Source organism: Cyprinodon tularosa, unplaced genomic scaffold (genome assembly GCF_016077235.1).
Source record: "Cyprinodon tularosa strain WSP-4 unplaced genomic scaffold, ASM1607723v1 ctg388, whole genome shotgun sequence".
Classification (NCBI taxonomy): Eukaryota; Metazoa; Chordata; class Actinopteri; order Cyprinodontiformes; family Cyprinodontidae; genus Cyprinodon; species Cyprinodon tularosa.
Genome location: NW_024039105.1, coordinates 143,190 through 155,551, shown reverse-complemented (window position 1 = coordinate 155,551; position 12,362 = coordinate 143,190). Strand labels below are relative to the sequence as shown.

Sequence of the window (12,362 nt, the reverse complement as noted above, 5' to 3'; positions counted from 1 at the left end):
TACTATTAAAAGAACAAACCATTTTTATGACTATAGTTTTGAATAAACATTAGAAACAAATAAAATAATTTAAAATACATAATTTCTGATACTCTGCACTTTTAAGTGCACTTTACTATGCATTTACTGTTTAGTACGTGTCTCTGATTGTACATATCACGTTTTTCAAAAAAATTAATATCACACTATGATGATGTACATGCCTTGAAACCTCAAATATGATACCCGAGAAGTATAATTCCAAAAATAAAAGAAAAATAAAGTAAAAAAATTAGATAAATATGTTACAGCTTACATTACAGTGTTAACTTTAAAAAAAAAACACAGAAAACATCCTAGATGGTTAATACAATTATCAATCCCATACAGAAATCTACATAACTATAGAGACCACCTGTGCCAAAAGAAATAAGCTTTAAAAGGCTTTAGAATGACATCTGATGAAACGGCTTTTCAAAAGTTTATTACTACCGTAATTAATATTGTTTACATTTGAGAAAAGCCATACTTTATGATAGTTTTAGAGTTTTGGCTCAATTTAAAGAATATATCCTGCATTTTTTTAAAGCAAATACTGGACACCCTTATATTTATTTGGAATGTGCCAGAATTTTTAAAACTATGTTTTATATCTGAGGGTTTAACTACAATACAGGCTCACACTATACTTAATTTACATCTATGGTAACTTTTTAACCACGTTACTTTATACTAAAAGCTGTGGAAAAAAAGCGGGATCTAAAGAGAGTCTTTCATCGGTAAGAGTTCTGGTTAATTGAAAAAAAACATCTTTTTTCCATAAGCAGCTATATGTACGGTAACAGAAAATGAGTGAATCATTAAAAATCATTTTAGATTTTCAGGGGAAATATTCAGATCCTGTAAGCACACACCTCCCCCTGTCTTTTAGACAGCTGATGAATGTAATTAGGTGTTGGTTGATGGTAGCCTGTAAAGTTGTAATGAGGGCTGCAGTGTGAATAGGACGGAGTGATGGGATGGATGGGAGAGACACGAAGCTTAATGAGCGGGCCGGCAAACTCGGCTTTAACCCTGTTGTGTCCACCCAGCCTGAGAAAGAAGGGGGTGACAGCAGTGATTGGGAATGCCAGGGTGGGACAGCACAGGAGGGCCTGATGTTATTTAGGCAGGGAACAAATAAAAGCTGCGTTAGAAAGTAAATGGGGGTCTTGACCAGCCCCTGCGCTCCAGTCATTGTGGAGATTAAATTTATGGCCGAAGACTTCCTTAGCCAAGGACTCCCCACGTTGACTTGTTAAGTGCTATGAAACCGTTCGACAAAGGCCAGAGACAAACAACACTTCCAGATGAGAGGCTGGAGAAGAAGGAACGGTGGAAAACAATGTGTACTGTCCACATTTAGAGAATGAAGCAACTGAAGAACGCAGCTGATACCCAAGAGGATAAATCGTCTGTGAAGCCCTCAATGTTGGAGACCAATGCTGTATAAAGCTCCATCCCTGCTCAATCTCTACATTTCTTTTTGCAAATGGCAAAACGTTTTTCAATAGAACTGCAAGACCACTAAAATATTTCATATGTATCTAGAGGAAGAGTACAAACCTTTTCTTCCTACAATGAAAGTAACGCGAAGAAGAGAGTGAATGTTTTACTATGTGTTGATTTAAACCCGTAGAACAGATGTAATATGGGTCTGTAATGCACAACAATGTGAAAATATGATGCTCATAAATAAAGAGATGTATAAATGTCAGTTAACACTCACATTAAGGTTGTTTTTTTCCTTTTCAGATGTGCAACAGTTTTATTGGGCGAAAGAAGCCAGCCAAAGGTTGTATTGGGCCCAAGGCAGAATTTAATTTATGGGGGGGCATATATGTCTGTATTAGTGAACTAACAATGAATCACCCTCTTTAACTTTTCTTGTCATTTTACATGATTTAATGATACTTTGGTTGTAATTAGGTAAAAATCTATAAAGTAAATTGTAGAGACAGGAGTTTTGGAGCTGCAGAATGTGAACATGAACTGTAGGGATTTTTTTGAGAGACCCTGTTTATGAGGCGATGCCTAGAAGTGACAATATAAAGTAATCAGTACTAGGAACCATGAACCTAGATACATCAGTGGAAACAATCTTAATTGAAATTACATGTATCCATTAAAACTTGTTATATCTTTCAATCCACCAGGAATTCTTTCATAATCTCTAACCTTTTATTAGACAGAATTAGACAAAACGTATTCCCATTTTATATACAAAAGGTGTATTTCAATACATACAGCTTACAGTAGTGACTTAGCAGCTTACAGCAGTAAAATGAACATTTCCATTTATAATGTGCAGCAACGATCAGAATGTAAACAGTGTAGGGGAAAAGGAAACCAGTTTAAAAACATGGTGCAAAAGGCATTGATTAGGAAATAAGAAAAGGTTCAGTGCAGATAAATAAATATGGTGCAAAATGCAGTAGAACATTGAGTTGCATTCTATTTAAAGGGATTATGTAAAATCAACGACATTGGTAGTGCAAATAAGATGTTTTCAAATATGATGCAGAGTTTTGATTAGAGTTTTCAACAGTTCAGCAGTTTGATGGCAGAGGCGAAAAGCTGTTGCAGAACCTGCTGGACCTGCAGCGGAAGTGAAGCCTCTTTCCGGAGGGCAGCTGGGAGAACAGTCCATGGTAGAGGTGTGAGGGGTCGCTGATGATGTTACGGGATGGGGCACAAAGTGCCTTCCCATTGGGAACCTACTCCTCTTCCCTCCATTAAATGTCTTTAATGGAGGGAAGAGGAGCTCCGATGATCCTCTTTGCTGTTCTCACCACTCTTCTGACCTTCCTCCAGTCTGAGGCGCTGCAGGATCCACACTGTGATTTGTTTTTTCTGATTTGTTTTTTGTCTATTCACATGAATTATTATTTCTTATCATACCTAAATCTATGTTGTCACATGTAGAATAAAAAAATAATCTTTTTCTATTTCCAAAAAACTATAAACTGTCAAAAAGTTTAACAAACTGTAAATTTCAACATTGTTCAATGACAGGATGAAATCTGTAAAATAGCTGCAATGATCAAATATACACACTTAATGTTTAAGGGTCCACTGTTCTCATAACAAAATGAAAGGAATCAGAATGATATCATGAAGCTGTGGACCAGCTATGAAGCTTTAGACCAGATAGAATGTGTGCTGGAATTGCATTATGCACAGAGGTCACCAAAAAAGTTTCTGAAGAGAGCTCAGAGAGGTTCATTGATTTGTTTCCATGGCTTTGCATCTCTATCAAAGCCTTAAGATGTCCAAAAATGTGTCAAGTTTTTCCCATCATACTGCAGCCTAGAGCCACAAGGGTGATGTCCTGATTTTGCAGGACTGTGTCACATTTTTCACTTCTGTCCTGCTGTCTCACAGTGAAGCAATATTTTTTCAAAACGAAAATTCAAACTCGTAAATGTAAAGAAAGCAGACGCCTGTCACACAAATGCTGTGCCTCACTTCATAACAAATATGTTTTAAAAATAAAAACAGGTGAAAGATTTTAACTTTCATATACAATGGAATCTATTATTAAAGAAATAAAAGGCCACTACAGCAGACTGTTGAGCTTGTGGTTTATTACTGGGTGAGGCCAACGAAAGGTGATTTTCAAAGAGATTTTTGTGAAGTCTGCTGAGGTTATCTAAGCTCCCTCCTACCATGGGTAAAGTGCCCTGAAATGTTTTATGGCTTGTGTAAGTCCAAGTCTGGCCCACTGGCTATTTAGTTTTACATTTCATTGATTTTACTTTGTATTTTTCACCAATGTAATGATATAAAGATTTATTTTTTAAGTTTGTACTGAAAAAAAAACCCCTTAAAAATAGCATTTTTTTTTTATCTTCATGACTAAATCATTGTTTGCTGAACAGCCTGACAACTCAGTTGCTCAGCTCCCTTGCATCTATAATTCTGCATTATATTTTGTTTTATTTACTTTGGGTCAGAAGTTTCTGTGCTGTGGATCCGTGTTAAATGGGTCCATACTAGCAAGTAATATATTCCAGATGGATTTTATGGATATTTAGTGACCAGCATCCAGGTCATCTCAGACACCATTAATTGATTGGTAAAAGTAAAACAAAACAAAAAAACCTTTTCAAGTATAAGTGAGCTACGAGAACAAGCAGAAGAGTCCTTCACTTCTATGTTTTGGCTACAGGTGGCAGTATCATTAGAAAGCTCCGTAATGCCTCTAAGGATTCTAGTTGACTCTAGAGCAGTCACAGCAACAAACCAAGAAGCAGATTCTGAAGTGAAAAAAACACGATTGTTCAGAGAGACTGGAATCCAGAACAGAAAACACTCCAAGGACTTCAGTTATGTGGAGGAAATGATAATCAGTAGTTGGAGGGGAAAACTGAATTTACAGAGAAGGGGGTTTTAGGAATGCGGTCTTACTGAGCACCGTTAAGGGATGAGTGATGGATTGGAAATGGATAGTGATGCAGGTGAACAGGTACTGGTACAGAGCTTGGAGGCTAGGGTTAGTCTTGAAAGCTGAGTGATGAGGAGGCTTGGAGGGGAGAGAACCCCAAAACGACCCCTATACACTAATCCTGAGCACTAAATCTCTTTCTGCATGTTCCCATGGAGGGTCCGCCACATTAAATGCCCTCCCAAACCATGTAGTTGGTACAGCCAGTGGAATGTTCAGGTCTTTAATGAGTGTGGATCAGTTGCACACATCATCTTTTTTTGCTTCTTTTGCTGCATCTTCATCAAACTGACAGAAAATCATGTTAGTATGTTAGTATATGTAAAAAATGTAATTCATTGAAAATAAACAGAGACAAAAACACACAACGCTGGTTGTTCAAAATCAGACTCATTTAGTATTAGCATTCAGGTCAGAACCATCAACAGTTCAAATTAAAAAGCTTATTTGAGATAAAATAAAACATACAGTTTGCAAAAATATCTATTCTCACCTTGAGTGAAGTCGTAGGGAAACGCCTGTTCCAACCGTTGCATTTCCAAATTCTCCCGAGTGGTGCACGACTTTACACGAGTGAATTAGGTGAATGTGATTGGTCGTTTATCAAGGTATCATTTTCTTGCCAGCATCTTGCTAACCAGATAGCAAATTAGTGCTAGTAGGTTCCCAATCAGAAATTAAATTGGGACCACGTAGCACTAAATTGGTGACTTAGCAACGACACTGTTAAGGAACGCTATGGACAGCGGAAACATGCAAGAGGAGGAGAGTTTTGTGGTGGAGGTCGTTAGGGTAGCCATTTCTATAGCACCAAAAAGGAGGACATTGTGCGGCATATCGATAAATTACTAAGGTGCACATAAGAATCGGGTAAAGTCACATTTATAGTACAATTCTTAGTGGTTTAAAGAGGATGCTTGTGTAGCTGAATAAAACAAAATATTAAAGAAATGTAAAAAAAAAATAATTGGTTTGCCAGCATTTGTATTTATTTAATACATTGTGGTGTTTAAAAAGTGACCATCGAGATGAATCTTTAAAGTGCAGAATACCACAAAGCATAAGATGTGTGGACTTAAACGTTAAAAAAATCTTTTTAACAAGAAACATTCATAATAAAATAGCCATATATTTTTTTAAACAACAAAAGAGATTGTAGAAAACACATTCAACTGCTCTAAAAGTATAGCTTTATTTTTAAGAGCCTCAGTCTTTTGGGAACTTATCTTAAGTGTTTGTGTGTGCAGCAGACCTGTCTTTAAGGTCATCCCTTTAGCTATGGGCAAACCACCGAAATCCACTTTCACGTCACAGTCTACACTTCCGTGGGACTGGTGATGTTTTATAGTATAGTCCACCTTACAGCTCTGCACAAGTTATTTTAGCATCCAGGGGTGACAAAACTTAATGTAAAAGCCAACATTGAAGAGTTCACTGCTGCACGTTTCTTACTTTTATGTTAATCTGTACTTACATGCTGTTAAATTGCAGCTTTTCCTCGACTGCTTACGCCCACATCGCATCAACAAAGTGGCAGCAACCATGGAATGATTCTCCACTACCTTTGGTCATAAATTAACGCTCTTTTGTCCATTCTGGGTTAAACGACGTCCTGGTTTTGACAGGGTGCTAACTTTAATACTTAGCATCAGTAATTCTGATCCTTGTTTAGTTTTGTAACCAATGACAGAGAGAGACAGATCTTTGCCTTAAGCGCCACCACTCTTAGTAAATCATCTGTTAGATCAGATAGTGATGCGTTTTTGATGATTGGATATTGTGCTGCAGCTGAGCAAAAAAACTAATAAAAATACAAATCTGCTCTACAAGCCTAGTGCCTCATAAAGGAGGACAAATACACGTCTGGCTGGATGCGGCGCCGGACGCATTACAGTGCAATGAAAATCCGGACTGTCCGCCCTAATGCCTGACATCTGGCCACCCGAGAGGTCGTGGATGAGTCTTCTCCATCATGCATTGACATGCAGGGCAATGTCAGTTTTTTGTTCTCCACACAGTATTTTGTATCCAAGCCTAAAAGTAAAATTTTAGTCTCATCTAACTTGAAACCCTCTGCTTCTTGCTAGCTAGGACCGGGCTTTATTTCAGGAATTTTTTTTTTTTTTTGCGAAGCAGTCCTTCGGAAAGACAAGATTTGGGTTTTGTCCGTTGTCAGCATACAGTAGGTCTCACTGCTGCTTCTCTTAGCAGGTCAGCATTGGTTAGTGCCAGTCTCTTGGTAGGTTTGCAGTTAAGTTAAACTTTTTTTGTTTTACCCAAGGCTTCATGATGGTGATTGATAAAGGAAATTAGTTACACTTTATTTAGGTTCTTTAAACTAAAAGTTAGGTGAATGCGTACACAAACATGCTTTTCAGACCTTCAGAAATAAATGGAAGGCATTGGAAAACATGTATTCTTCCTTCCACTTTTGCAAGGCCCTAGAGATAATATGAAACTTGGTACTGTTTTTAAAAGTAAAAATGTCTTATCAATACAGGACTTATCAACTGTCTTAAGTTGTAATTAGTTCTAGTTCAATTATGTGATAGTCTTCCAAGGTAAAAGAATTGTTTGGGCAGAAATTGTTGGCTCAGAAATCTACCGAAATACTTTTTTTTCTGGATTTTTCCATTTGAAAAACAAATATCAGCAGAATATAGCCCAACTTTTTAAAATCTGTTCTGCATGTGTATGTGTGTGGTTGTGTTGGGGGTGTGCATTGTCCTACACGCTCTCTTCGCCCCATTGAACAACAGGGATGAAATGGAGATGAGTTAAAGTGCTCGCACAAAGACTGACCAGACCCCTGGGTAGCTCCAACAATGAAACCTCCAAACACAAGAAAGTGAGAGCCTCTTGTAGAAGCTCCAAGAGAAAGTAGAGAATGAGAAGGGGGAGAAATTAAGGAGACCAGCTTGAAAGAAAAAAAGAGAAAGAGAAGAAGGGCCAAACCATCCTGAGAGCAGGAGGAAATGGATGGTGAGCAAAGGTAAGAGAATGGAGAGCCACCCGGAGAAAATAGCAAGGTACCTAATCCCTCCAGAGAAATAAAGCAGCTATATGTAAATGAAAGACGTGAAGTTTGGCCATCTCTTTGATCTATAAATCGGACTCACCCTTCCTCCTCCTCTTCTTCTCCTCTTTCACTCTCACCCACTTCTCCTTCCTCATTTTTCCTTAAAGGAAAATCAAGCCTTATTTAGCTTAATCTCACTTAATAGCATCCAGCTCTTCTTTTGTCCTTGCTGATGCTAACAGATTCCTGCCATTCTCTCCCCCACCATTCACATATCTCCCCTCCATAATCCTCTTATTCCGGGGTGGGCAATTATTTTGAGCATTTTATCAGCATTATGATTATGATTATTCTCATTCTTATTATTCATGCAGGCCACGCGGAGGGGCCAGGTTTTCGGTGAGAATCTCGTCCCCGACCGTGCCCCTCCTTAGGGGAAGGCCGGTTGCTTGGGGTGGCGAGTTTGCAGGAGGGGTCCCCTCCATTCAGTGCAACACATTTTCTGGGCGTTTGAACATATTGTAGAAAGAGTGCAATAAGTAGCACCGAATCACCCGTCCTGGCTCCTCAACACTTAGACACATCAAGAACCTCAGGTTGGAGGAGTGAGAGGGGGCTAATAATCAAAAGGCCTTCTTTCAGCCCTGCGGTAATTACACAGGCGGGTTTTGATCTTTTGCTTGCAAGAGAAATGAAAGGGGGTAAAGATGAGGACTGTTTCACTGTTTTCAGGTGATATGAAGGGGAAAGCTTTACAACTCAGCATCTTGTAAGCATCTGCTGTATGTCGGACATAGTTAAGCTGTGGCAGTTAAAAACCTAAGGAAATAGCAATAACAGATGTTTGCTAGTGAAAGGTTTTTATTCCCGAATCTACTAAGAAAAAGATGCAAACTGTAATAAAATATTTTACAATTGCGATTTTTATAACAATAAAAAAAAAACTGTTTGTGTATCTCTTTAACCTAAATGCTTTGTTTATTGTGTTGGAACAAATGTTGGGTTGTTTTAACCATACAGTTGTATAAATACCAATTCATCACCACACCATTAAAATGTTCATTGTTTTCACTGATTTAAATAAAAAGAAGCTAAAATTGCATGTCATATAGATTCACTAGACATAGTGTGAAATATTTTAGGTGTTTATTTCTATGCATTTTGATGAATATGTCTAAAACTCACTGAACATTTAAATTATTGTGGTATCCATTGAATTTTTGTTTGCTCCAATAATGTTTGATGTAAGTTAAACGCATCTTTAAAAAAATTAGCAGGTATTTAACCTATTCTTTTTAAGCCCACATTTCAGTTTTAATTACCTTTACTTTAATTTTAGTTAGTAAAATAAATGTACTTTTCCAATACATGAAGAACAAGGAGAAGAGCAAGAAGTAGCAGCTTTAATGTCCAATTTGTCATTTTCCTATATTGTAAAGATATGTTGTGAATACACACTATGTTAGTTTTAGTGCAAATGTGTAGTAGTGCATTTATTGATCCAGGAGGTAGTGGTTTGTGTGCGACATCAGAGTGAGGAACTTTTGACCAGTTTTACCATCAAATCATGGAATATATGTATTGATTTGAGGACTTTTAATGATCCCCACATCTTTTTTTTTTACTAAGGTTAAGGCTTAACACTAAAGTCTTAATTGGGCTTAGATTATGGTTAAGATTATGCGTGAATTGGTAATGCTTTGGTTAAGAGTTATTGTCGGAATAAGGACATAGAAAATGGAATAAAAGCTGTAACTAAAATGCTGCAGGCTATAAATACTCTGAGTCCATCACAGGCTCAAAAGACTGTAATTTGATAGTATTTTGATAGTCTTGTGTAAATTTCTTGGAAACTCAAAGTGTGAGCAGCAGATTGATATATGAGTTAAGATTTTGGAGCTGAGTCACTGAAATAGATTAACTTATCAAATGAAACCCATGGATTGTTTCTTGAGCATAGCTCAGATTTTTATTTTAGATTAAGTCAGGTATTCTGAACAACAAAACAAACGAGCAAAGAAAAACAGTAATTTTTGTGAATCTTTATTCTAAAAATGCATAGACAAAAACTAAAATGCAGAAATCTTTGCAGAAAGGTTTTGTTTCATGATCAACAGGTAGAAACAGGTTCATCCAAAGCTGCATCCAAAACTAGTACCAGACGACACCCTTTGATTCCATCCAAATTCAGATGAAGAATTTCAATTTGGATTATCATTTCATCATCAATCAGCTGTTGGCATCTCAAAAATCTACTGTTTGAAACATATGAATCTGAAACACATTTTTAGCAAGGAATTCGATATTTTCCAATGAGGCTCTGGCTTGTCTGTGATGAACTAAAGAAAAGAAGAAAAAAAACACCCTGAACCAAAAATGTTTGACTAAATACAGATGCTTAGATGAAATTAGCATATAATCATAGGTTGTGTAGCAACATTTTATGAAGAAGTTAAAATGTTAGAAAAATACTAATTCCTATAAAATCTTGTATCTGTGCAACAAGCTCCAATCTTCATCAACCGCTTCGGTTTGGGTCTTCACTTTGGGAACCTGGGTGCAGGTTTGGTGTGGTTGAATCTGGGCAGTCTACAGACTCCACAGGGACAGGGGGCTACACCTGGAGCCCCCACAGAGCTCCACTGCACTGGGGCCAGCGAGGCCTCCATGGGGCTCGAAGGAACCGGAGCACATTTAGCTGTTGTGGAGGATGGTGACCCGGCAGAAGAAGAAGAGGAAGAAGAAGAGGCGGCTGATAGGAGGGGTTCATGAGTCAGTAGGAGCTGTCCGGGACCGGTGATTAGGGGCCACCCACCAGCAAACAGCAGTCGGGGGACCGGCCCAGTGCTCACCCCCATCCCGATGCTTACCTCCCCCAGCAGCCGCCGCATCTCCTGCAAAGATGAACCTAGAAGGAGGATGTAGTTCCTGGCCAGAACCAGGGTGGAGATTTTGGAGAGCCTCCGGCCTGGAGGAGCCCCCAGCGCATGTGACTGAGAGGGAGAGGAGGAAGAGGAAGCATAAGGCACCATGACTTCCCTCAGGGCATCCATTGCGATGTTCAAGTCCTGCATCCTCTTCCTCTCTCTGCTGTTGATCTTCCTCCTCAACTCCTGCTGCTCCTCTGGACTTAGCTCCTTCTGGGGTTTGGCTGCTCTTGGGCCATTCTGCAGGCTGAGGAGCGGTGCAGCATTCAGGCGGGAGTTTAAAGCAAACCCTGGAGGGCAGTGGGGTAGATCATGCACAGACCCGGGGCCACAGAGAGGTAAAGACTGCCCCTGGGCAGCTGTGTTTGACAGCATGTTCATCCCCTGCTCAGGAGTTGGCAGAGTCACACTCTACTCTGACTCTAAAAGTTTAACAAAAAAACAGATGTGCAAAAAAAAAAAAAAAAAAACGTCCAACTGTAAATTCAGCTCATCATCCTCTTCTCACTCTCTTCTCTGAAGATGAGGAAGTTGACAGCTGCCATGCAGCACAAGTACAGTTTGACTCTTGGCTGCAAAGGAAGCTTCTTGAAGTAGCAGCTCGGTTATCTCATCTTCACAGCTGTGAGAGGCAAGAATCCCAGCTCAAAGAGCTGGAGCCGTGAGCTAAATGCTCCTCTTACATAGCTCCACCTCAGCTCAACTCCTCCCTTATACTTATTCACCCAACATGTTGCATTGATACATTCGTGATGAAGATGGATATTTAATAGAAATGTTGAAACGGTGGAGGACACCTAATAGAAGTTTCTAACTATGAAGGAAAAAAACAATGAATCATTAAACAGATCCACATTTCCCACCTGCAATGCAGCAGAAGAGCATTATTATTTCACATGATTTGTGCAGGTTAATGTGAGGCTTTTGGAAAATAGCAGTTTTTCTCAGAAATAATAATTTCTTTATATTTAAAAACTCATCAATAATAAACATCTAATAATTAAAAAAAAAATAATTTTCTTTATTTCTAATGTGTCCTCCTGATATGCAGTGCTTTGCAAAATCATTTATAATTCTTAAACCTTTTGAACATGTCACATTACAGCCAATGTTACTGTATTTTAGGGGGATTTTATGTCATCTGCTAACAAAATCTCAGCTGCCATTGTAAACTAAAAATAGTTTTACAAAGATTTTTACAGGTAAAAAGATATAATTCTTTGAACATGCTGTTGCACTGATAGCTGATGGTGAATACCTTTGCCTCTTAACATCTAGAAACATTTTCTTTTTCTACACTGGAAAAATTGGCTAGAAATAAGTAAAAACTTCTTAAATTAAGTGTATTGACCCTTAATTTGAATAGGTAAATTCTATAATTTGCCAATGGAATGAGTATTTTTACTCTTAAAATAAGATAATTAGGTAAAATGCACTTGAAATAAGGCAATACAATTGTCTTTTCTTATTTTAAACCTAAATTATCTTGTTCCTTTGGCAAAATGTCTCTTTTATCTCCTCAATTCAAGAACAAATGCACATATTTTAAGAAGATTACTTATCTAGATTTCGATTTTTTTCTAGTGAAGCTCTTCTCCAGATTAGGCAGGATCCCCTTCTAGATGGAAATAGGTTACTCAACATCTTTTAGTTTTTGCGTTGGCTCTAAGTTTAAGGTTAGTTTACCTGCTGGGAGGGTAACGTCACCAATCTAAGTTTATATGTAAGTTTATACAGGTTTTCTCGTAAAACTGTTCTATAAAAGCTTAAATAAAAAAAAAAACTAAAACACCATCAGTTCTGATCTCAATAACTACTTACATATTAAACTAGAACTTTATTTTTATAAATATTTTTTTCCTTTTCATTGAGCAATATTTTAATCACTGCCACAACTTCAAATTAAGGGCTAAGCCAACGCTCCAAATCAGAAGATGAAGCAAACACCGGG

At 38.0% G+C, this 12,362-nt stretch overlaps 1 protein-coding gene across 1 annotated transcript; it reads right to left on the bottom strand.

The window, feature by feature from the left end:
- Positions 1–9,511: 9,511 nt before the first annotated feature.
- olig1 (oligodendrocyte transcription factor 1) lies at positions 9,512–11,076 on the bottom strand. Its single transcript, XM_038297473.1, has one exon. The coding sequence runs from the start codon at positions 10,790–10,792 to the stop codon at positions 10,025–10,027; it is 768 nt and encodes a 255-aa protein (XP_038153401.1). The 5' UTR covers positions 10,793–11,076; the 3' UTR covers positions 9,512–10,024.
- Positions 11,077–12,362: the final 1,286 nt, after the last annotated feature.

Coding starts and splice junctions, on each gene's coding strand:
- olig1 (XM_038297473.1), bottom strand. CDS start 10,792: ATGAACATGCTGTCAAACACAGCTGCCCAGGGGCAGTCTTTACCTCTC.